The sequence below is a fragment of the Bombus pascuorum genome, chromosome 3 (genome assembly GCF_905332965.1).
Source record: "Bombus pascuorum chromosome 3, iyBomPasc1.1, whole genome shotgun sequence".
Taxonomy (NCBI): domain Eukaryota; kingdom Metazoa; phylum Arthropoda; class Insecta; order Hymenoptera; family Apidae; genus Bombus; species Bombus pascuorum.
In genome coordinates this window covers 6,428,835-6,452,065 of record NC_083490.1, presented here as the reverse complement: position 1 = coordinate 6,452,065, position 23,231 = coordinate 6,428,835, and the positions used below count along the sequence as shown (strand labels likewise).

Here is a 23,231-nt window from a genome sequence, read left to right as displayed (position 1 = left end):
AAGTCAATGGCACTAACAGCAAGCAAAAATTTTAACTAATAAAAGTGGTAGATGGCATCACAATACCCTTCCTGTTTTTTATTTAAAATTTTATAAACAATAATTTAAAAAAAATATATATATTTAATTTATGCTATATTCAACACAAAAACCATATTAATTATCCTGTGTCGTGTCTTTTTTTGCAAAGGAGGAATAAAAACTATTACTTCAAATTCGAAAATTCTGTAGTGGAAGACACTTTGTTACGTTGATGACAAGTTTAAAGACTTGTATTAAGTAATAAGTTACGATATTAATAAAAAATTATTAATACAAAGCAAAATCTGTGTTGCCGTAATACATATCTATGCATAGAGTTCTAAATGGGGAATAAATTAATCTATACTATAAAAATAATAAATTTAAGAAAACTCACAATATAAAATGTTTAATTATTGTTATATAGTTTAGTATTATCAAATATAATCACAAAATGAATTTACGAGAACCAAAGAAAAAACGACGTATGAAATTAACAGAACAATTACCACTTCCTATTGTGATAGGTAATCAGGATGAGTGGACTACATATACTGCTCATCTCACCGATTTAGGATCTTGTATAATTGATCCAAATGAAATTGTTGCAGTACATTCTATGGTAATCATCATCTACAAATAAATATCTATACATGTAACTATATAAATTTCCATTTCCTATATTTAATATTATTATCTATATAGGGCTTTTTTGGAAAAGGTTCTTTGTCACGTGGCTTTCCTTCATTTGGAAAAACACAATACGGAGCTCCTCCAGTTATAAGAAACAGACAATGGCTTCGCAGACAGGAATGGTTAAAACAATTTAATGAACTTAGCATGGAGCCTAATAGCACACAAACAAATCCAGAGGAAAACAAGTGTGAAATTATTGTTATTAACAGTTATTCTAGAAGTCCCAATGATGATGATGTCGAATTATTGTCAGTGAAAATCAGTCCAACAAAACAAAATACTCCAGATATAATTGAAATAGATACAAATTCTGCTCATTTAGATGAAAAACACAAAAAGAATCAACAAACTGATGAAGAGTTAAAAGTAGATGGTACAATTTCAAATTCCACAAAAGAGGATGATGCATTGATTATTATAGAAAACAAATCTAACAAAAAAGGTAACAATATTGATAATAATCAAAAAGGATCCATTGAAAATGAAGAGAAATCTCCTTCAAGTTTTAGTTTAAAAGAAAATGATATATGTTTTACTGAAAATAATTTAGATGTTCAAAACAAATTACTTGTGTTACCAGATAGTGACTCGGAAACTGAAAATTATTTACAAAAAATTAAACCTAAAATTGAATGTGAAAATTTTCCTATTCAAGAAACTCTTCATCTTACATTTGAAGAAACATTTTTTCTTTTGTATGGTTTAGGTTGTTTAAATTTAATAGACTTTGATGGTAATTTATTAGATATTGATAGTGCTTGGCATATTTTCTGCAAAACTGATAAAAATTTTATATCAAAATATGTTGTATATCATTACTTTCGAAGCAAAGGATGGGTAGTAAAACCTGGACTTAAATATGGTGGAGATTTTTGTAAGTACTGTACTATTTGTATTATTAGTTATAAATTTTGAATAATTCTTCAAGTAGATCTTATGACATAAGCATGTTTTAATATTTTAGTATTATATAAACAAGGACCACCATTTTATCATGCATCTTACATTGTAATAATAGACACTTTAGATAGTGATACCTTAGTCACAAATCAAGATAAACGTATGCATAAATTAACATGGAACAGTTTATTAGGACTGGAAAGATTATCAGAAACTGCTGCAAAGGTAATTCAGTAACAATATTTCATATATGTTTATTTCAATATCATTTGTAAATTTAACACATTTTATATTCTATATTCTATTTTTAATATAGGAAATATTATTTGCACAAGTTTTATGGCCATCTTCAACTTTGCAAACATCTGATTCATTAAATGTGGATATGCTTCCTGAATTTTCTGTGAGAGAATTATTATGGCGAAGATGGAATCCTAAACATAAAGATATAGAAGAGGAAGATGATGATTCATATTGATTTGATATTTAACATGTTTATTATTGTTGTAAATGTATACATGTATAAATTTAGAACCACTATTTTTATATATATCTACGCTTAATTATTATTTCTTTTTAAGTAAAACAATTCATACTTTGATCAAATAAAGATAATAATGCTATGTAATTATATACATATATATATATATATATATGTGTGTACATTCTTTGGAGCTCACACTATGTTTAACTTATGATGATGATTGGTATCTGCTGTTTTTTGATCTTCTAGCAATACCAGTTCTCCGGTATTCACTTCTTTCATCTAAATATTCTTGTGTACATTGTGCTTTGAAATCTGGATCATTATACCACTGTGATAAACAGTCTTTTAATGCAGAATTTTCCTTTTGACACTGGAAAGTCATAAGAACACTAGCATTTTTACAGCATTCTGAAAACCCTACAATTTAAATATAGGAACAATAATACATGTCAAAAAATACATATAATAATTAATAAAAAAAATTAACTATTACGTTCAACTTCCACAACACATTTTTCGGTTTTTGCTTTATCTCGCATTCTTTGTGGTATAAGCACGTCTTTTTCTACCTTTCTTAAATGTTTATCATCAGGATCTCCTGAAAAACATGTTTATATTAAATGCATCGATATGCACCTGAAATGAATATAGTAATTCAAAAAATATGTTCATTTTTATCAAATTTGTATTTTAATAGAAGTATAAAAAACTAAATGTATAACCTTATCTATACGTGGAATTAGAAGTTATACATATTTATTTTTATACTAATCACTACTAATTGTAGCAATTTAAAATTTACCTAAATTAAGCGGCCCTCCTCCATATTTAACACGATGTGCAGTTTGAACATCAGTCATTATTGTTGAACTCAAAATATTACTATTAACATCTATTAACAATACTACATAAGTATAAATGCTAGTTCCTCCAGCAGACTGCGCTCATGAGTGTGCAGATTTGAGAGTTGTCAATGCATTGCTTTATAAAAGGAATGTTTGCTTAGTACTACGGATGATTTATAAATCGTATTATTTTTAATCAAAGATATAATATAATAGGTAAGTAAATAAACGTAATATTGTATAACCTAAATAAATGTAATTCTTCTTGGATTTATTGTTAACAGAAGTTAACCTCGTTAATAAACGGTTTGTGTTAGATTTTATAGCCAATTTAATGATTAGAATTTTATATATTTCGAATTCCAAATTAATTATTATACAATGTTTTTAGAGTTGTTCGAAAAATACAAAATAGATAGTCATGGATCGATTATTGAGACTAGGAGGTGCTATGCCAGGTCTTAGCCAAGGACCTCCACCGTCAGATGCTCCAGTTGTTGATACTGCAGAACAGGTAAAATTTACTCAATCTTGAAAATTATTCAATTTTTTACTTTGATTGCTAATTTTATTGACAATTTTTATTTCGATCATGATAAGATATTTTATAATTACGACTTCTTGCTTTTTAAGTTATCTTGATAAGAAATTATAGATCATAAAAATACATCATATAGATACATTTGTTTCAGAAGTTCATGTGTGTAATGCCAGGTTAATAGCATATTTTGTATTTGTTAATATATCACTTTTGTTATATTTTAATTGTTAGGTGTACATATCGTCATTAGCCCTTTTAAAAATGCTTAAGCATGGACGGGCTGGTGTACCTATGGAAGTAATGGGTTTAATGCTTGGTGAATTTGTTGATGATTACACTGTACGTGTTATCGATGTATTTGCTATGCCTCAAACAGGAACAGTAAGAATCCAAATTTTGTATAATATTTTGTTAAAATACATGTTGAAATTATATTTTTCTAACATTTAATTTAATATTATGTTATTTATATTAGGGAGTCAGTGTGGAAGCAGTTGACCCAGTATTTCAAGCAAAAATGTTGGACATGCTGAAACAAACTGGTCGACCAGAGATGGTAGTAGGATGGTATCATTCACATCCAGGATTTGGATGCTGGCTCTCTGGTGTAGATATTAACACACAACAATCATTTGAAGCTCTTAGCGAAAGAGCAGTGGCTGTTGTTATTGATCCTATACAATCAGTGAAAGGAAAAGTTGTTATCGATGCATTTAGATTAATTACTCCTAACACTATGGTAATTAACAAATTAAGAATGGAAATTTTCATTTTAATTAAATTCACGTATATTCGCTGATTTTATATGCAAAATTGCAGGTTTTAGGACAAGAACCCCGTCAAACTACATCTAATTTAGGTCATTTACAAAAGCCATCAGTTCAAGCATTGATTCATGGCTTAAATCGCCATTATTATAGCATTAGCATTAACTATCGTAAAAATGAACTAGAACAGAAAATGCTATTAAATCTACATAAGAAAACATGGATGGATGGTCTTACACTTGCTGAATATTCAGAACACAGCAAACTTAATGAAAATATTGTATCTGAAATGCTTGAACTTGCTAAAAATTATAACAAGGTATCGTATTAATATATAATATTGCACATTTTTTAAGTTCAAAATTAAAATCTCACATCAAATATACTAACTTGAGAATTTATTCTTGTAGGCATTAGAAGATGAAGAAAAAATGACACCTGAACAATTAGCTATAAAAAATGTGGGAAAACAAGATCCAAAACGACATTTAGAGGAGAAAGTGGATACACTTATGTCTACGAACATTGTTCAGTGCCTGGGAGCTATGCTTGATTCAGTTGTATTCAAATAACTATTTCTTAAAATACCATTTGCAATATTATAAAAAAATATACATCTTTTTAAAATATACGTGTTTATAATTTACACTCAAGGGATATATAATACATACAAATTTTTATACTGCTTATTTTTGTATTAAAAAATGCTAACAATAGACAAGTAGATTTTTACACTATTATTCAAAATGTATGACAGCCACTCGGATATTACATATAATCTATTACTTTTTGATAAAGTGTGATAAAATGCGTTATATATAAACATCTGAATAGGACTGAAATAATAGACGAGAATGCACTTTATAATAAAAAAAATGTAAATATTGCGCATTAGTGCACAATATGAAATGTATAACATAAAAAATGCTATTGCAGTAGATAAATCATAATGGATCTTTTTATACTTGTAAAATATCTCGGTACTTGCAATTGTAATTCACTTATTCTATGTACATTTATTGATACTACATATAGTATCAATATACATTTTTATTGTTTGCAAAATTTATAATACTTGACTAACGATGAAATTTGCTTATTCTCATCAATAATGTCATTGCTGAATTCTTTAATATAATCTAAAAAATCACTAAATGTAACTGACTTGAATCACGATCTGTACAAGTTTAGAGAACATAGAATATATTTTTTTCAATTTAATAATAAATTGAATTATATATATTCATCAGTATATGTGTGTATATATATATATATATATATATATATATATATATATATATATATATATAGTGGAAGATGAATATTCTTTTTACAATCTGGACGTTGTAAAATATGTATACATTTTTTGAAAATTATCTTTATATAAGAAACTTATATTCCTTCTTATAACGTATTATAACGGTTTCCTTGTACTGATAAAAAATTATGTTACTTATATTTTAATAAGGACATATTTAAAAAATTATTTCAACTTGAAACTGTTACTTCTTGATCTTGATCTTTATCTTTCTTCTTTTTCTTCTTCTTCTTTTCTTCTTTTGCTGGTGATTCCTGTTAATAATAATATTAAGTATTTGAATTTTTTTTAAATTTTAAATATGGAAATTAAATGTAAGTTATTTTACCTCAGTTGCACCTTCTGTAATCATGGGTTCATCAGCTTCGGATTCTGTCTTTTCCTTCTTTTTTTTCTTTTTCTTTTCCTTTTTATCTCTCTTTTTTTCTTTTGGTGATGTCAATTCTAAATCTTCAACCTGTTCCTCTTTGACTGTAACTTCATCTGTCGGTTTTGAAATTGTTTCTTCCCATTTTCGTTTCTTAGACACAGGATCGGTATCTCCATTTTCCTCAGTCTAAATCCATGAGTTATTAAATGTACAACTTTTATACCAGGTATATTTACATAAAGAAATACGAAAAAAAAAAAAAATAATTACTTTAACTGTAGGTGCAGAGTAATCTGCATAATTTGCTAACCAGTCCGCAGGTGTGTTTTCATTCGGTTTTCCATATTTATCTAATTTTCCCTCGATTATCATACGTTTTTTTATAGAAGCTTTTGGTCCCAAACCCCATTTTCTTGGATATGCATCTCTTTCCATGATTACTCTTTTAATTTTAGCAGCTACACCATGATCACAAGCTGTCATTGTAGGAGATGTCATTAAAGCTATAGCTGTAATTAAAAAAATGCAAAAATTATAATTTTAAAACGTTTGTTTATGAGTAAAGATAAGACGATAACCAAATAGTCTGTTATATTAATGTCACATATCAACATATAAATTACTGTAATACATAACGTACTGTCTACGTTAGTTTTATATATTACTTACCAAGTGCTATAGCTTCACCTTTTGTAGTCACTATTACAATTTCTTGATTTAATTCTATACCATCATCATACATTAAAATACCAGGTAACATAATTTTAGCTCCATAACAAATAGCATTTACCTATTAATATAATTATTTAATATTATAAAAAAAGATATCACATATAAAGGTAGTCTTTACATATAGATAATAAATACATACTGCGCTATCTTTTACAATAATTCTTTTATGATTTACTAGAAGAGCTTCTAGTGGTTTAATTACTCTTCTCAAATAAGACTCATCTCCATGATTTTCATATAACCATTGAGCATCAAGTATATCGTGCATAGTAACCATTCCATCATTTTCAGATTGAACACCTGAACGATTTCTACGTAATTCTTGCATTTGACAACCAGTGCCTAAGAAGAGGCCAAGGTGAACACAAATAGTTCTAATATATGAACCAGCCTCACAACTAATTCTGAACGCTCCCATATTACGTTCTTTATCATAGTCAATAAACCAACTGTCATAAACTGTTCTGACACGAAGCTGACGCTTCACTGCAGATATAAGTGGAGGTCGTTGAAATAGTGCACCACGTAATTTTTCTAGTGCTTGACATACCTACATTATTCTTTTATTAATAACAATGTTTTGTATTTAAAATATTTTAAATTTAACATATATTTACCTTTTGAAGACTCTCTGGAGCAGAATGTAATTTAAAAACTGCAACATATTCCTTTCCAGCAGACTGCTGTGATTTAGCTAATCGGGTTGCTCTGTCAATACATACTATTAAACAACCAGATACTTTTGGGTCTAAAGTACCAGAGTGACCAGTCTTTTCTACTTTTAAAATTCTTTTTATCCATGCAACAACTTCATGTGACGATGGATTACATGGTTTGTCAAGATTAATGCAACCAGATTTTATATATTCAGATAAAGTACGATGTAATGGTGTTGAGCCACTAGTTAAGGGTGTAAAATGTTTTGTACGAGTAAGCATTTTATGGAAATTCTGAAACAGTAACATTTATGTTGAATCGGCTGTGTTAGAAATTACTTTAGAAATCATAAAATGAATAAAATGTTATGTTACATACTTTAAATAAAAGGGGCCAATCTTTGTATTCCAGTTTTATAATCTCATTTGAAGGTTCAAGTTGACATTTCATTGTTGCTTGAATCTCTCCAAGAGACTTCTTCTTGCTTTTCTTTTTGCTTTTATCTAAATAACAAAAATAAAAGTTATAACCTATGAAATTACCACTATTGCACTAATGACATTATGTTGAAATATAACTATACATCAATAGAAAATTATTTTTTACATAAAATAAATGTATGGAATATGCATTTAGAATAATATCTTCAATCAAATAGTTATTAAATACTAAAACACGTGTTTGCCGCTAAATTTCCAATTGATATTTATAACAGAAGGTAAATATCTTTACTTATTTTTATATATATGATAAAGATACTGACTCAAATTAAGAGGTAGAATATAATAAATATGACACTAAATAGCATAATATACGAATAAAATTAAAAATAATTACCACTTTCTGCCATTTTGATGTCTTCAAGAGAAAACAGCACGTGTATCTCAACGAACTAAGCGACCCCAAACATACAAGAGCAAATGTGTTCAGTAATATTATTTCATGGGTTATGTATACTCTAGATATGCTACGTTATATGCTGTTTGAATAACATAAAGATATTTTTAAGCCCATTGTAATATTAAGTGTTGCATATCAGTGAAAATAAATTATATAAATAAATTCTATAAAAATATAATATATAATGATAGGAAATGATATACAATAGAATTTTTAATTTTAAAAGATGCTTGATTGACGCTCATCTTTGGTATTCTCTGTACACCAATTATGTTTAAATTCGACTATTCTCCGATATTAGCAAAAATATATTTCCAATTTTATGATTTGAAATACAGATATCGCAAAATATATCAACAGTTTGTATTTTATGACTTTGTAAATCAATTAGAATACTTAAATAAAATTAGTCAATGAAACTGTTGACGACTTGTATTCTGTATTCTGTATCTGTGACTGTCTTGTATTCTATATCGTAACACGACACTGCTGGCTACTGTTATGTTTAGTTTTCGCGGTAAGCTAGAGATGGTTGAAACAGAATAAAAAGAGCAGTGAATATAAAAAATATCCCCATGCCGAAGATCACTGCATCATGTTTGTGGAAAACTTAGAAAGAGGATTTTACCGTTTAATAAAACATGATGTGAGTTATTTTTCGAAACTTTCGATTATAAAATTTGTCATGTTTACATAGGTTACAACTTTTCTTAAAATTATAAGTATACTTTTAAATTACTGTACAATTTATTTAAGTTAATTTTGAAATTATTATTATGTTTTTTCTTTAATTTTTATTCACTTGTTGAATGACAAAGTGATTATATATATATATATATATATTATAAATAAATATACATTATATATTATTATCATAATTATATATATATCAGATTATTTGTTATGAAATAAGATACTAACATTAATTCTTTATTATAGAGGTGTTTACTGTTGGTTAACTTTGATGTTGATGCCATTTGTGCCTGTAGAATTTTACAACAACTTTTTAAATATGATAACATGATATATACCCTTGTACCTATTCAAGGTATTCAGGATATGGTTCGTGCCTTTGAAGAAAATTGTGAGGAGGTAATAAAAATTTAAAAATACATATGTACATATCATATTTTTGTGTCAAATCTTATTAATATTTATTTTTTATTTAGGTAAAGAATGTTATTTTTATAAATTGTGGGGGTACATTAGACTTAGTAGAACTGTTACAACCTATAGAATCTGTGATATTTTATATCGTTGATAGCCATAGGCCTTATGATTTATGTAATGTATATTCAGAAGATCAAGTACGTATACTTGGTAAACCAGATGAAGATGATGAAATTCCAGAATATAGTGATGTCTTTAGAGATGATTCTGTAAGCAATTTGTTTCAATTTTATTTGAGCAGCTAATTTAACAATAAAAAAATTGGAGAAATTTTCCTTTGTAAATTTAGTCTGATGAAAATGAAACAGACGAAGAATCAGAAAATAATGGATCTCAGACAAAAAGGCGAAGGTTAAATGAAGAAGATATTATTAGAAGAACCAAACGAAGAGAATGGACTGAGAAAAGAGCAACTATTTTGTTCAATTATACACAGTACAGTTACTATAGCAGATCAGTACGAGTTGTCAAAACAATATAAAAATATCATTATTATAATATGGAATATAAGAATTTAAATATATTTTGTGTTTCTGTAGAGTGCAATGCTTATATTTGAAATGGCATGGAATATGACAAAAGATAATTTGGATATGGTTTGGTGGGCTATAATTGGTTCCACGGAACAAGCTATTCTTGGTAAAGTAGAATCAAGGTTAAGCGTTCTTGAAGAAGGTTCCCTTCAAGCCCATGTATCTAGATTAACTCATAAAGGAGCTGAAGTTGATAAGCAAGAACAGCGACAAAGTACAGTTAAAATTACTTATGATAAAGAGTATCCTTTTAACTTAATTTTATGAAGTTTATGTATGATAAAATACAAACTTTATTTTCTTACATAGAAATGTAGCCTCTTACTTGTGTTATATCGTCATTGGACTGTAGAAGCTAGTTTAAGACACTCAGTACCAACTGCAGTTTCGTTACGACTTTGGTCTCTTCGAGGAGAACAACGATTGAAGGGATTATTGGCAGACATGGGTTTGCCTTTAGCGCAATCAAGGCAACGATTTTCAGCAATGGATCTTGCACTTAGACAAGAATTTAAACAAATGGTAGAAAAATTAGCAGGAAAATATAAAGTAGATACTATAATTGGGACAAGTTTTACTCTGCAGTATGGTTACAAGTTTAAATATTGTGCTTCAGATATAGTTTATGCTATGCTTGCTGTAATGGAATCTTCTGTACGTATCTACCACTTATGTTTCTGTCTATTTAATTTTGTGTACATTTTAATACAACGATTTTTTAAATGTTTCAGTCAAAGACAAAATTACCACAAGGTTGTTTTTTAGATGCATTGGACTGTTTATCTCGTACAAAAAAAGATATTTTAGAAAGTGGTATAGAAAAAGCAAAACTTATGCTTAAAACTATTTTTAAGACTGCACAGAGTATTTTACAATTGAAGGAAATAAAAAACATTGGTTCATTTCTTTACATAATTATTCCAGAGGGAACTGCTGACAATCTTATATTTGCACATCCATATCCATTAATAATGTTAGCTCAGTTTACTCTAAAGGCTTATGTAGAATCTTCAAAAAACAGGCGGGCACCGGAATTGCCACTTGTAGCTTCTTCAGTGTATGACACAGAAGAGAAAATGTGTATAATGATTGGCATACCACCAGTGTGTGAAGATCAACCAAGAAGGTAATTAGAAGTAATTAATTGAAATCCATTATGGAAATATTTTAAGTAGATTTAATATTATTGCATGTATAATATTAATATTTATCGTAGTTTATTTGGAAGAGCCTTTGAACAAGCGGCGAAAAATACAAATTCTTACATAGAAGCAGATTACTTTGACTCTACAAGTAAGGATAACTTATGACATTTTTAGTATTTATTTTTCTACATACATACTAATATTCTATATTTCAGTAATAAGACTGAAAATCGAAGAAAGACCAAGATTTTTGGATGCTTTAGCATCTCTTCTAGCTTAAAATTTTAGTAATTTATTTAACATATAAAATAGAAATTTTCTCTTCACACATATTTATTTCCTTTTTTTAAATAATACGAAGTAACAATAACGCGTGCAACTTTTTAAAAAATACGACAGGATCGATTAAGTACATTTTATTTTTTATGACATATTGTAACTGACAAATGTAAGTTAGTAATATTTTCATTTACGTACGAAATAACTGATAACAAAATTTATTGGATGATAAAGCAAATATTGTATAATGTAAATGATATGTAATAATTATAATTTTTATATAAGAACAAAATTAACTTAAAAAATGTATGAATAAATTTATTCAATTTTTCACATTTATTTATTTTTTAATTTATAAAATAATTGTAATCAAGGCATGAGATTAACGATTATTACTTATATGAAGAACAGAGTTAATAACAAGCACTTGCTAGTAACTCAAGATACGTTCGACGTGTTCATTTGGCGTTTATTAAGTAGTACATAATATAATATATTAACGTGTGCATGTGTACACTTAAAAATACAATTCGCTCAGTTTTTATTAACTATGATATTATAATACATGTCTTTTGGTTACTTCCACAAAGGGGTGTGCGAATACAAGCGCCATTTTGCGCGAGATCCTTCCTACAAAAGGAGCAATGGTATCACAGAGACAGGATTGAGAAGAGAGGATGGGGTTTCTTTTTTTTGTGGTTGTATAATGACCACTTAAAATCTTGACTGCTCCTTCCTCCACATGGCTTTCAATATTTTGTATAAAATTGTCAATTGATTTTCAAAAATTCAAGTAGAAACGTAATCATTCTTAGCAGTTTTATGTACTGCAGCTATTTTGTTTATAGGCAATTTGTCATTGCGAAAACTATCGACAAATTGTTGTACAGAATCTACAGTTATTTCGGCACCATCTTCCATCACCACATAAATTCCTCGAGGTATATCAATTGCTGTTAAGAGAGGTACAGCATCATCTAAACCGACAAATTCACGAAGAATATCTGATGTTTCACACTATAAGGAAAACAATAATATATCCATTAAATAGAGAGTAATTATTAATAATCAGTTATGGGTAAATACGATTGGTACTTACATCTAATGCTACATAAAATTGCAAAATATCATCTGGATCATCGTAATTTGGATCATAGTCAGGTCTACCTTGTCTATACGCCTGTGCAGCTGGCAATAATACACTCTCTGCGAATTGAATCTCACAATCTTCACCTTCTGTCAGAGCATAATAATGACATAAATAAACTACTGGTACTATACATACATAGAAAGATTTTTATTTATTTAACGACCAATATGTTTCTAAAGTTTTGTTTTATCTTTGTGTCGGTTCATTTTGTATACAAATATTATAAGGTGAACTTACCGACAAAAAGAATAATTGCCGGTGCATCATGTAATGAAGCGGCGTATTTTTCAGTTAAAATATTCACCAGACGACTGGTCCATGGAAAATTCTGAAAAATTGAAAAATTGAATACTTTAAATAAAAAACAGCAGAAAAAAGATGAAGTAATACAAGTCGATCCAATCAATTTTTATTTACCAATCCTTCAGGGTCCTCGATTAATTCCGTCCGACCATCCAAAGTTATAATGTTATCTCGGGGGTCAAGTATTACTAAAGTGGGTATTGCTTGTACGTCGAGAGCACTTGCTAATTTTCGTCGTCTCTCTTCTTGACTAAAAGGTATCCTCAACCAAGGCATCGTTTCAATGTAAACGTTGTAAGACTCTTCGCTCCTAATATCATAGAAATTGTATTGCAATTAATGACTATACCGTAATTTCTTATTATGTAAGTATATATTTTACGTTTTATCCGAAATGAATAAGTGACATAATTTTTTCAACTTACCTATCTGAACTTACAAAGATCACCTCGAAATCGTGACCCCTTTCTCGAATTCGCTGATAGGTGTCCACAAGTTGTGGAGTAAATGCTTTACAAGGTGGACACTGTATAAACACAGAAAATGTATATTATTTTCCATATGATATCTATAAAGGAAAAAAGTTATATTTTCTCGTCAAAATAATTAATTTAAAAGAAATACGAGTCAAATAAAATGATATATTTTTTGTTCTCTGTCTTCTACAATATCTAACGTTACGTTATATCATTAAATAACAACGTTATTTTATGATCGTTAGCTTCACACTGTTATTGTTACCTAAGATTCTCTTTTTAACTTGCACGATATAAGCATGAAACAGTTTGGAATTGTTGATCGATTATTCAGTGCAGGAGAATTAGAGCACAAACGGTTAATTTTAACCACAGTGAAAAATACGTAGATTTAATCATATTTTCCAATATCTCGTTAATTATAAATTTCCAAGAAATCGATAGTTTGAAGAATAAAATACTACTTTAGCGCTGTCAATAATTCGTACAAGAATATTTTTATATACATCTGTGCGACTTATAAATATCGAAACCAATACGAAAAATATACTTTTTAGCTTTACATAGTTCAAACTTATGAGAATATTGTGTAAGTATATACCCAATGTGCGCTGAAGTAAACACCCTTAAAGCAATGACGTAACTCTTCGTGTAGCATGGGTTCGTTACTATCGCGTGCCCCACATGGCAATAAGGGTCCATCTTCGAGAGCAGCCTTCGGATGAGGAGCCTTCCAAGGAAATTCAGCCCCGCTGGAGTCGCCGATGGTTCGCTCTACGCCTCCTCTGGTTACCACCGAGCCGTTAGAACCGTCCAATAAAATCAAAGTTGGTACATCGGCCTTTATCCGATACCTTCGAGTCAGTCTGGTCTGTAAAAGAGATACTTGGTCGGCTATAAGAGTATTTCAATGTTGATCGTGAGATTCTTCAAACTCCTCCATAAATATTCGCCAGAGCCACCATTCTTTGTTTTAAATCGCAAGAGAAGATTTCCATTCGACAAGATTGCAATAATCTCTGCGACTTGATTCCTGATCAAAGTATGAAATCGAGAGAAAAATTTAAGTGATCGTATAAACGTTCCAACATATATTTCTATAAGAAAAAGAAACGTCTATATAGACGAAACGAAACCTGTTTTAATGAAATGTGAAAGGTGTAACTAGGCAGGAGTAATTGAAGTTGCATATCGATGAAATACGTGTATTGTATTTTATTATATTTTAATATGTAAAATGAGATGTATTTTGGGTGGAAATAAAATTGAACCAAAGCATAAAGCTTGATCAGAATTATTCGCTCCAATAATTTTATTATCTACGGGAAGCATTAAAGCATAATATGTGATAAATTAAATTAACGACTGCTATATTTACTTTATTTATTTAATCAGAAATAGTAAAATTACTGTTTTCCTCCTTACGCCTCGATTCAGATATTTCTCCAAATTGTTTTCAAAACACGATAAAATAAGAGAAATCGATATAAAAGTTACTTTTGCATTCGATTATTATCCAGTGTCATACCGATAAAAGTAATAGCGCGATCCTCATCGGTGTTCTACGTTGTACGATTTTACGAAAATACGTTTCTCGCCACGTAAACTGCGGTTTTGAATTCAGCTCGCAGAACACTCGAGTATTGGCTACAAAGAAGAAAAAAAAAAGAGTTGAAGCAAAAGGAAGGAGAAAGATGGAAAGATCGAAACCCATCAATTTCAGAAACCGTGAGAGGAATAACGTGACGATATAAACGAACGAGAGGCGTCGTGTGTGCTGCGTGCACACGCACGTTCAAGAAATTCGAAACACGTAGCCTGCCGCCTCTGTTTCTTCCGTTATCCTTCTAGCACGCAACGAAATTCAAGCACGGCGAAAAAGGGCGCAACGAGTGTCTACAGGGGAGTAATGTCTGCTGACAATGAGTGCTATCCCTTCTGCCCCCCAGCTGCATGATTACAGTGCTACAAGAGGCAAAAAAGGGACGAGAATGGAAGGCAAGGGAAAGGGGCACGAACATGATAGTAGAAACTGGTTGAAAGTTTTTCAGGCCGGAAGAGATAAGAAAGGATGAACGCGCACGGGAAAGATACACATATAAGCAAATAACCCCAGACGGGGTTAGATTTCCGTTTTTTCCTAGATAAGCAGTCAACCCTCTCAATACTATGCTCGAGTTGAGAGAGAAGTATTAGCAATTTCTTTCCTTTCTTTTCGTATCCTTTTTTAAAAAGGAGTATCTTCCCGTTTTAGTGGTACGAAGATAGCAGAGCCCGGTTGATAATAAGAATCGCCGTCTCTTCTAGCAGACTGCACGATTATAATACATAGTATGAACCGTGAAAACAGAGATGATAAGAAAGCTAAAAGTTCCTGCAGCGGCGCAAATAAGAAAGGATGGCAGTCTCGAAGGGTGCAGACTTGCTGGAAATTCTTTTGTGGATTCTGAAACAAGCGGTAGCTGCAGCTACCTACATACTTTCTTTAGTTGTATTGTTTTGAATTTCTCGTAGTTTCGAATGAACTTTTGTAATAAAGTTACTGATGGAGCTTGCCATACTGTTTGCTGTTTATACATATAGAGACTGATTATTTTATTTAATTTCAAGATTATCCTTGAAGCAAGAGTTTTGTATTTTTACTATCCTTTATCCGTTATGTATCTTATTTTTATTCGCTCTAATAAAGTTCTAATTAATTATCCTAATGTTTAACCATTTATTCTTAAAAAAAAAATACTTTTTCTACCAATAGGGAAACAGTAGAATCCATTATATACATACATTTAAAACAAGCAAATAGTCGGTCTCAAATGCTTTGATACCGTTAAACGATGCATTAACGATTTTTGTCGATCGCACTAGGACGTACTTACACTTACGTACTTCTCTCGGGAAGATGATCAACTATACTATTCGTTAGCATTGAATACCGATTCCCGTTAAGCTGTCTGATTACAAGGGAACAAAAGGAGCAGAGAAGATCGAAGCACAATGGACATATTGCAGAAGCCTTTTATACCAGGGTAGATAATGAAGAACAGTCTAAGAGGTGAAATAAAGTTTCCAATCATTTCAGATTTTTCGATGACGAATAATTCATTCGTACGACGCCATTTCGTACATTGTTGCGCTTATTACTATAACTGTCCTATCTCTACGCTTTCCATATCTAAATATTATTTATATAAAGATTATCGATACCATTTTATAAAAAAATATACTTACATCGTTATGATCGTTTACTCGCCAATTTGAACGACTAAGAGTCAAAACAAATGTTCATACCCCAACGTTCAATTTTCCTATTGCAGGCGAAGACGACAACGAATCAAGCAACAGAATCGAGTAGCTGTCGCGTGATAAAAGCTTCCGCGGAGACAAAAGGATGTCTCGATCAGCGGATCTACTTCAAAAAGACCAGAGAGATTTCAATAAATCTTCGGTAACCGACACCTATAGCGTAATCGATCCTCCCTCGAAACTTTCGTTGCTCGACAGGTTATTTTCTGGCGGATCTTTTCCCTGAGAAGGACTATATACCCTTGGCGGTATTTTCCCGATCAAGGGAGATCGGGAGACGAGTAAAATTCGGAGGACGATGTGCTGCAGCCGAACAGAAAGAGGGTGAGCGTTGGAATAAGGCAAGAAGGGTTTTCTCTAGGTAGCCGAACGTGCGACGTCGTACGTTATCGCGACCCTTCACGGGGAGGCATTACCTCGTCCCTTCGTATATTTCCTAGGGCGCTTTCTCGTTCGTTCCTACGCTCGATGTATATATACATCGGTTCGCCGTCTCCGTCTGGAGCGGTCGATAACGCGTACGTCCTCCCTTGGCGTTGCTGCCGCTCGCTCGACGGTGCTATCGTTATTTCCCCCGGTGGTCTGTATGTCCCCTACCACGCCACTTCCATAGCTCCTGCTTGCTCGTTCCCCCGTGTCGTCCTTGCTCCATCGCCCGCTTACCCTCGTCGATTCTCTTTCTCCCTCCCGGCAACGGAACGCTTGTGTCGCTACGAAAAATCCTCGTGTGATACCATTATTCTATCTACACACTGACTAGCCACGTTCGATTAAACGTTTCCTCCATGCTTGTTACGAGTAAGTGTCGAATATCGGATATCCGACGAATATCAAGATTACGCGAGTCGAAATCGCTTTCGATCGTACAGGCTTTTTCAACGAGATTACATTCTTTCGTATGAACAACCGTACTTTGTTTTTGATTGTTTCAACTATTTCGAGTATCACGGATACGGAAGAGGATTTTGGAAGATGAAGGATAATTTGAAAAGTGACGTTTTCTACTCTTCAGTTTTTAGCAGACACTCTGCCATTTAGTCCCTCTCCGGCAAGGGGAACCCTTTGCCATGCCATGACATCGGGTAGAAGACGAGCGATGGAGGGGAAGGGATGAGATCACTGTTGACTCGTTCGCGCGCGTTCAATCGCCTTCTTCGTGAACGACAGAGGTGCACAACGCGCGCTTTGTCGCGCTAAATTTTCCGGAAAGCTTTCTTGTCGTTAAATGGTTTATCTCGCCGATGCGCGTTTTGCATTATACGAATGCAATACGTGTTATTCGCAAAAGTATAAAGAGCTTTTTAAAATACGTTTCAAAGTACTTCAAAAAATAAAATTCATACATTCGTACATAAACGTTGTTGACCAATCACGAGTAAACTATATCTTCAGGCAGAAAGTTAAGTTGTTAGTTTCTGCGTAAAATAATTGACGATACGAGTTAGTCTTTATATAACATAGACGGCCAACAATATGTTAAGAAAAGAAATTTTAAAATTTTATGTATTTTCCATTCGATATCTAATTTTTGCAAAATTGTCCATTTTCAAAGCTAATTTTATTTCTAGAATTTTCAAGATTCTATAATTTTTATTGAATTCGTATAAAATTGAGTGAACTTGACATATATGTATATACCATTATATCTAGATTAAGTACGATTTGGTATAACGCGATCTGTGAACGTTGTTAATCGATTTGACGTAGGGGTGAATATAATTTGGAGTTGCGCACCCCTGGTATATACAGATATCGGCTTCCCGACGTCTCTCGTCCGACCGAGACTGACGAGACCACTGTGTTTCCATTGGTCAACCCCAGCAACGTCTTAAGACTACCATGCTTTCAATTACACGCAAACGACTACACGTTTGTGTATGGCTTGAAAATGTTACGGAACATGGAAGAACTGTTCGCATCCTATTAAGGATTGATTTTGTAAATTGTAAGGGTTACGAACGACAATGGAAACACGTTTGAAAGGTTTACGTTCCCATCGAAATATCTTCGAAAGGAAGATCCTTGACGGAATAGCACAGGAGAAATATTTAACTAAAAGGAAAGTAGGAAGAGAAGAAACAAAATTTAGCGTCGCTTAAATTAAAATAAGAATAAGAACGTAGGAATTAAGATAATGTATAATCTAGAAAGACGAATTAAATGGCTAAGAGAAATGACGCGAAACATTTAATTTTTTTTAATTCGCCCAACTTTCTACCACTTTTATGGGTATGATACGCGCGGCGTCAAAGCATTTGCAGGGTTTCACGCGAGTTTTTGAATCATAGGCACTGGAATACATTTATTCGGACGATTCGTATGTACTACACTTTTTCTTTGACCACTGCCGAGTAGGTCGTGTGTAATCTACACGATATGCCAGGTAAAAAGCAGACAGGAGCAGAAGAGGGAGGAGGAGGAGGAGAAGCGGGTGTGGGTGGATGGAAAGGGGGTGGAAAAAGGTGGAGGAAGGATTATATAGTGCCGCGTACGGGCCACTCTGTGTACGAACTGCCTCAAAGTCTATCTAGATTCCAACGTCTCTCTCCTTCCTTTTTTTTCTTGCTGTTTCAGTCGTTTTCGGGGAGCGGAGGAGACCTGCATCGCCACCGATTCGCGCGCGCTCTTTCTCTCTCTCTTTTCTTTCTATGTACGCTAAAACGTAAACATCTTCCCTCTCTTTTCGGTTTGCTACTTTCCGTCGCTTTCTTGATCTCGCCGGCCGAATGAGAAAGCTATTTGCGGAAGATATGGGTCGGCCACCCCGAATGCAAAGGCTGCCTTGACTCTTTCTCAGGTGCTTCTGCGTCTAAGGCAAAGCCTCCCGCCGCCGTATACCTTTATGAAACGGTTTACGCCGTACAAACGATGAGCAGCGAGCCTCTATTACCTAGCTGTTCAAGCAGCCGGACACTCAGTTGCTTCCTTGATACCACTAACCGTTCGGTTTTGTCGAACAAACTGGACACAGTCCCCTTGCTCCCTTCTCAAGGAGCGACGTAAAAAGATAGCCCCGGCTGCCACCGGAGATCAATACAGACTTCATTAACGATGCATGGTAACGCAACGATAGCTCGCGTTATTAACCGTAATCTCTGCCAATTACTTGCTTCTTTTTTTGTTCTTATTGACAAATTTACGTTATGATCTTGTGAAACATTTCCTTTTTAATATTTCTGTTTTCAATAGACAATAATGGAATTAAGAATTTATTTTGCAATTGTTTCTGGCTTCTTTGTTTGCTTTCAATGCGAAAGACTAAAAAAAATGTTGAACGAGAAAGAGAAAGATGGTGAAAGAGGGAAAATTTGATCGTCGTTTCTTTCTTGCAACGATCCACAACCCAAAGTTGCTCTTCTCATTGTTAAATGAATGGAACTGTATACAAAGAACCTACGATTTCAAGGGGGTGATTCCCAACGTGGATCAGGTAGATAGGCGGAATAACGAGCAAGGAAGAATCACGAGGCTACTTGACGCTAATTGCGCAGGACTCTTATCGTTACATTTACTCGCGAATCAGACTGTCAAGTATATATATGTATATACATACATACATACATACATATATATTTTTTTCTTTGTCTATTATTCTATATATGTATATACATATATGTACATACATATATATATATCACAAACACTAACAACTCGAGTGGCTTGACTAATGATCGTGAAAAAAAGACAGAGAATAACAACCTCCGATCGTTCCTTACATTCACATGCTGCTAATGCGTATGCATCCAATAAGTATTAACAGCAGCCGCCTTACATAGCAATTTTAAAGCATTTCTATTACACAAATACAAACTATCCATCGTAAACCGCTGTTTCAAACCGTCATATAGAAAACCATTACTTTCCTTTTTCATTTCTCTTTTCTCTCGTATCATTTCTTTTTAATTCGTTACCCCGATGCGATAGTAGAACCTCGTTAACGTGCATAAAATGTATAGGGGAAACCGAATATCCACTATGCGTGTGCGAAGTGTTGCAACGTAACGCAGAGTCACTCAAACTTTCGAGACAAGAGATATGTGCGTCATCGAGGTGCGTGGGTGATGAAAAGATCAATGTACGATGCCGTCCTACCGTCTGCTTTTAATCGCCACGAATAAAATTCTCGTCTCAATTTCAATTCATTCATCTGCTTGTTTCCAATTAAAACGGTGTTAGGAATTTTTTCACAGATTTTCGTAACCCGTTGGTAAAATTATTAGATTTACAATTTCTTCCAGCACCATCTGCAGGGTGAAATTGTTACCTTATCCGGCATTTCTTTTACTTGGATTTCTGAAATTATTTTTTAATCCATTAGATTCTTTTTGACTTGGACAAAATCTTCGTATAATATATCATTTGTCTATAAACCTGTACTATAAAAAGAAAAAGAATAGATTAAAATACGCTTTATTAGAAAGGAGTCGTACAAATGTTAATTAAAAAAGAAAAAAGAAGACATATTTGATCTTGACTGAAAAAGCACGTTGGTAGTTAGTTCGTAGAGAAGCAGATGTTTTGTGGAAATATTACGAACGATTTTTAGTTAGAGAAAGTCGACTCTGCCTCGTGTGTCGGTGCAAATAAAATCGGACCCTAAATAGCACGTCTGGCGAGGGGTTAAAACACCCGTTGGAAATAAAAAAGGCGCTGCGCGCACAGTCCTTCTGCATAACAGCATGTGTGCCTTCTCTATGTATACATGTGTAACTTTATGACAGACATATGTATACAAATTTCAAATGATACGCTCGCCTCAATTGATCATAGCCCGTCTGACCGTAAAATTCGCATAGCCGGTGAAAAAGTCGTGAAGAAAAGCTACCACCGTTGGGAAATATGGGAAAACCATTAAAATTATTATCTCGTACGGTATTTCGAATTAATAGAAACGCGCTTTTTCATTTTCAGGGAGTTAGTAGTTATCTGAATGGCCGTTCCGGCAAAAGCAACCATTATTCGGCTTAAAAAGGCAATCTAATTATTTGATTGAATTTAATTGAAATAGCGTGGCTGCAGGATCTCAGTGATAAAGATTTGGTGATATCGGCTTCAAGCAGAAAAAAGAGAGAGAGAGAGATGGAGTAATTCGAGTGCAATTATTTAGGAATGTTCTTTCGCCCGTTATAATCTCGATGGAGGTGAATAAGATTGAAAAGAAGAAAATATATCGAACGAAAGATACATACGAAATAAACATAGTATGAAAATGTTTTAGCGTTTCTAAAAATTTTCGAGAAAGAAAATATGATTGTTAATTTCGTAGAACTTAATAGTAAAAATAGATATACATGACATTAACGTGTTTACGATGCCTTATTTTAGTACTGTTAAATGCCAGAAGTATTACTATCCATAATTTGTTTAGCGATATCCCAATAAAGATAAGTAAAAATCGAATAAAATATAGGAGGAGTGAAAATCGAAATATGAAAGAATTACAGAGATGTGTTACCTTTCTCTCGTAGTCCAAGTTCGGTACAGCCAACCAGGGTAACTCTGCAACGTGTGCACGAAAACTTTCTTCAAAGTCGAGGACATCGGCTACGTTACTCCAAAGAACCACGTGCACGACCTCGAACTTTTTCCTCCTTTCTCTACCTCTGGTGGAATTCTCGATGTCCCGATCGTTTTCCGTGTGTGACGGGGACGAGTTGACATTGGTGTACAGGTCGAGCAGCTGACGCGTAAAGTCATCGCACGTAGCACCGGGATTAATGAAACTAAAATACACACCGATCACTTCACAAGTCGGCTGACCGTCTTCATCGACAAGCATACCACTTGCATCGCACGGTTTTGTGTCTTGTTGATTAACCTGACTGCACCGCGACAGTTGTTTACCGAACAGTCTATGTTGCCAACAGACTGGTTTCGCGGCGGCCGCAGGTGACTTTTTCGTTACGTTTCCCGAGCTGGATGATGCCTGCTCGCTATAGCACGCGGCCATCGCACGTAACAATTAGCCCGCTTCATTCACCGGCGACACGCACTGACAAACTTTCCGTTTCTACACTGCTTTCAAATCGAACTCGGTACTCCTTGCTCCGTCAACGCCGACTGATTCACGTTTCGCTGACTCGGGACCCGCGACCAATCACAGACGTTTCGATCCGGTTAAACCCGAGCGTCCCCGAATCGTGCCGATCAACGCGCGCTTTTTCTCAATATTGGATGTATTCAAATTATTCCTTTTTCTTTTTCGATTAACGTATCCTTATATAAACTGTAGTAACCTATTTTTTTAAATTTTCCCATTGTTTCATCATTTTCTCATATATGTACCTGTTGTTATAATGCTGTTTTTTATTTCGCATAAATTTCCATTGATGTTTCATTCGTTGTATATATTATTTAATATTATATTGTGTAAAGTTTTAATCGAGAAAATAAAATATGTCACAGATAAATAATATAGAAAGAAACGTACAACACATATTATGTTATAAGTTTCAAATTGTACTACATTCTTGAGTATTTCAAATATTCTGAATATACGTTGACTTAGTCTTTATTTGGAAAGAATTTTAAGCTATCATAAGTCGCTAAAAGTATTACAATTTTTAAATTATTTAATATTTATAATAAGTGTTTAAAGACAAGATAAGTTGTATGTATATATGTAATTTAATCATGTT

The 23,231-nt window shown here is 32.7% G+C and overlaps 6 protein-coding genes across 6 annotated transcripts; 3 read left to right on the top strand and 3 right to left on the bottom strand.

Moving 5' to 3' along the window:
• Window positions 1-7: 7 nt before the first annotated feature.
• On the top strand, window positions 8-2,167 carry LOC132905141 (tRNA-splicing endonuclease subunit Sen2). Its single transcript, XM_060956145.1, has 4 exons — window positions 8-643; window positions 727-1,591; window positions 1,682-1,842; window positions 1,934-2,167. Exons 1-4 carry the CDS (start codon window positions 476-478, stop codon window positions 2,093-2,095), a joined length of 1,356 nt encoding a protein of 451 aa, XP_060812128.1. The 5' UTR covers window positions 8-475; the 3' UTR covers window positions 2,096-2,167.
• On the bottom strand, window positions 1,847-3,033 carry LOC132905148 (COX assembly mitochondrial protein homolog). Its single transcript, XM_060956158.1, has 4 exons — window positions 2,907-3,033; window positions 2,598-2,702; window positions 2,310-2,521; window positions 1,847-2,051 (listed from the first exon to the last, which is right to left on the bottom strand). The coding sequence occupies exons 1-3, from the start codon at window positions 2,962-2,964 to the stop codon at window positions 2,310-2,312; spliced, it is 375 nt and encodes a 124-aa protein (XP_060812141.1). The 5' UTR covers window positions 2,965-3,033; the 3' UTR covers window positions 1,847-2,051.
• A 2-nt stretch (window positions 3,034-3,035) lies between these two features.
• On the top strand, window positions 3,036-4,886 carry LOC132905144 (26S proteasome non-ATPase regulatory subunit 14). The gene is made up of 6 exons (XM_060956152.1): window positions 3,036-3,165; window positions 3,341-3,463; window positions 3,722-3,871; window positions 3,966-4,229; window positions 4,310-4,576; window positions 4,668-4,886. Exons 2-6 carry the CDS (start codon window positions 3,371-3,373, stop codon window positions 4,827-4,829), a joined length of 936 nt encoding a protein of 311 aa, XP_060812135.1. The 5' UTR covers window positions 3,036-3,165; window positions 3,341-3,370; the 3' UTR covers window positions 4,830-4,886.
• Window positions 4,887-4,983: 97 nt separating this feature from the next.
• On the bottom strand, window positions 4,984-8,242 carry LOC132905138 (H/ACA ribonucleoprotein complex subunit 4). Its single transcript, XM_060956142.1, has 8 exons — window positions 8,172-8,242; window positions 7,713-7,837; window positions 7,295-7,627; window positions 6,817-7,227; window positions 6,615-6,735; window positions 6,216-6,454; window positions 5,904-6,131; window positions 4,984-5,829 (listed from the first exon to the last, which is right to left on the bottom strand). Exons 1-8 carry the CDS (start codon window positions 8,182-8,184, stop codon window positions 5,746-5,748), a joined length of 1,554 nt encoding a protein of 517 aa, XP_060812125.1. The 5' UTR covers window positions 8,185-8,242; the 3' UTR covers window positions 4,984-5,745.
• Window positions 8,243-8,702: 460 nt separating this feature from the next.
• LOC132905137 (cell division control protein 45 homolog) lies at window positions 8,703-11,696 on the top strand. Its single transcript, XM_060956141.1, has 9 exons — window positions 8,703-8,880; window positions 9,174-9,326; window positions 9,404-9,613; window positions 9,694-9,861; window positions 9,944-10,179; window positions 10,255-10,591; window positions 10,669-11,063; window positions 11,154-11,230; window positions 11,298-11,696. The coding sequence occupies exons 1-9, from the start codon at window positions 8,830-8,832 to the stop codon at window positions 11,360-11,362; spliced, it is 1,692 nt and encodes a 563-aa protein (XP_060812124.1). The 5' UTR covers window positions 8,703-8,829; the 3' UTR covers window positions 11,363-11,696.
• A 109-nt stretch (window positions 11,697-11,805) lies between these two features.
• Window positions 11,806-22,662, bottom strand: LOC132905139 (nucleoredoxin-like). Its single transcript, XM_060956143.1, has 7 exons — window positions 22,049-22,662; window positions 13,892-14,161; window positions 13,240-13,340; window positions 12,929-13,124; window positions 12,749-12,839; window positions 12,461-12,597; window positions 11,806-12,378 (listed from the first exon to the last, which is right to left on the bottom strand). Exons 1-7 carry the CDS (start codon window positions 22,541-22,543, stop codon window positions 12,151-12,153), a joined length of 1,518 nt encoding a protein of 505 aa, XP_060812126.1. The 5' UTR covers window positions 22,544-22,662; the 3' UTR covers window positions 11,806-12,150.
• Window positions 22,663-23,231: the final 569 nt, after the last annotated feature.

What these genes read in the sequence shown, in the direction of transcription:
- LOC132905139 (XM_060956143.1), bottom strand. Translation starts at nt 22,543, where the DNA reads ATGGCCGCGTGCTATAGCGAGCAGGCATCATCCAGCTCGGGAAACGTA. An exon ending in ACTTGGACTACGAGAGAAAG is followed by an intron (nt 14,162 to 22,048) that starts GTAACACATCTC and finishes TCTCTTTTACAG; the next exon opens with ACCAGACTGACTCGAAGGTA. An exon ending in ATCTTTGTAAGTTCAGATAG is followed by an intron (nt 13,125 to 13,239) that starts GTAAGTTGAAAA and finishes CTATGATATTAG; the next exon opens with GAGCGAAGAGTCTTACAACG.
- LOC132905144 (XM_060956152.1), top strand. Translation starts at nt 3,371, where the DNA reads ATGGATCGATTATTGAGACTAGGAGGTGCTATGCCAGGTCTTAGCCAA. An exon ending in CTATGCCTCAAACAGGAACA is followed by an intron (nt 3,872 to 3,965) that starts GTAAGAATCCAA and finishes TATTTATATTAG; the next exon opens with GGAGTCAGTGTGGAAGCAGT. An exon ending in TTGCTAAAAATTATAACAAG is followed by an intron (nt 4,577 to 4,667) that starts GTATCGTATTAA and finishes TTATTCTTGTAG; the next exon opens with GCATTAGAAGATGAAGAAAA.
- LOC132905148 (XM_060956158.1), bottom strand. Translation starts at nt 2,964, where the DNA reads ATGACTGATGTTCAAACTGCACATCGTGTTAAATATGGAGGAGGGCCG. An exon ending in AGGAGGGCCGCTTAATTTAG is followed by an intron (nt 2,703 to 2,906) that starts GTAAATTTTAAA and finishes CATGTTTTTCAG; the next exon opens with GAGATCCTGATGATAAACAT. An exon ending in ATGTGTTGTGGAAGTTGAAC is followed by an intron (nt 2,522 to 2,597) that starts GTAATAGTTAAT and finishes TTTAAATTGTAG; the next exon opens with GGTTTTCAGAATGCTGTAAA.
- LOC132905141 (XM_060956145.1), top strand. Translation starts at nt 476, where the DNA reads ATGAATTTACGAGAACCAAAGAAAAAACGACGTATGAAATTAACAGAA. An exon ending in TAAATATGGTGGAGATTTTT is followed by an intron (nt 1,592 to 1,681) that starts GTAAGTACTGTA and finishes TTAATATTTTAG; the next exon opens with TATTATATAAACAAGGACCA. An exon ending in TATCAGAAACTGCTGCAAAG is followed by an intron (nt 1,843 to 1,933) that starts GTAATTCAGTAA and finishes TTTTTAATATAG; the next exon opens with GAAATATTATTTGCACAAGT.
- LOC132905137 (XM_060956141.1), top strand. Translation starts at nt 8,830, where the DNA reads ATGTTTGTGGAAAACTTAGAAAGAGGATTTTACCGTTTAATAAAACAT. An exon ending in ACAGTTACTATAGCAGATCA is followed by an intron (nt 9,862 to 9,943) that starts GTACGAGTTGTC and finishes GTGTTTCTGTAG; the next exon opens with AGTGCAATGCTTATATTTGA. An exon ending in TTGCTGTAATGGAATCTTCT is followed by an intron (nt 10,592 to 10,668) that starts GTACGTATCTAC and finishes TAAATGTTTCAG; the next exon opens with TCAAAGACAAAATTACCACA.
- LOC132905138 (XM_060956142.1), bottom strand. An exon ending in ACTCTGCACCTACAGTTAAA is followed by an intron (nt 6,132 to 6,215) that starts GTAATTATTTTT and finishes TCATGGATTTAG; the next exon opens with ACTGAGGAAAATGGAGATAC. An exon ending in TTACAGAAGGTGCAACTGAG is followed by an intron (nt 5,830 to 5,903) that starts GTAAAATAACTT and finishes TATTATTAACAG; the next exon opens with GAATCACCAGCAAAAGAAGA.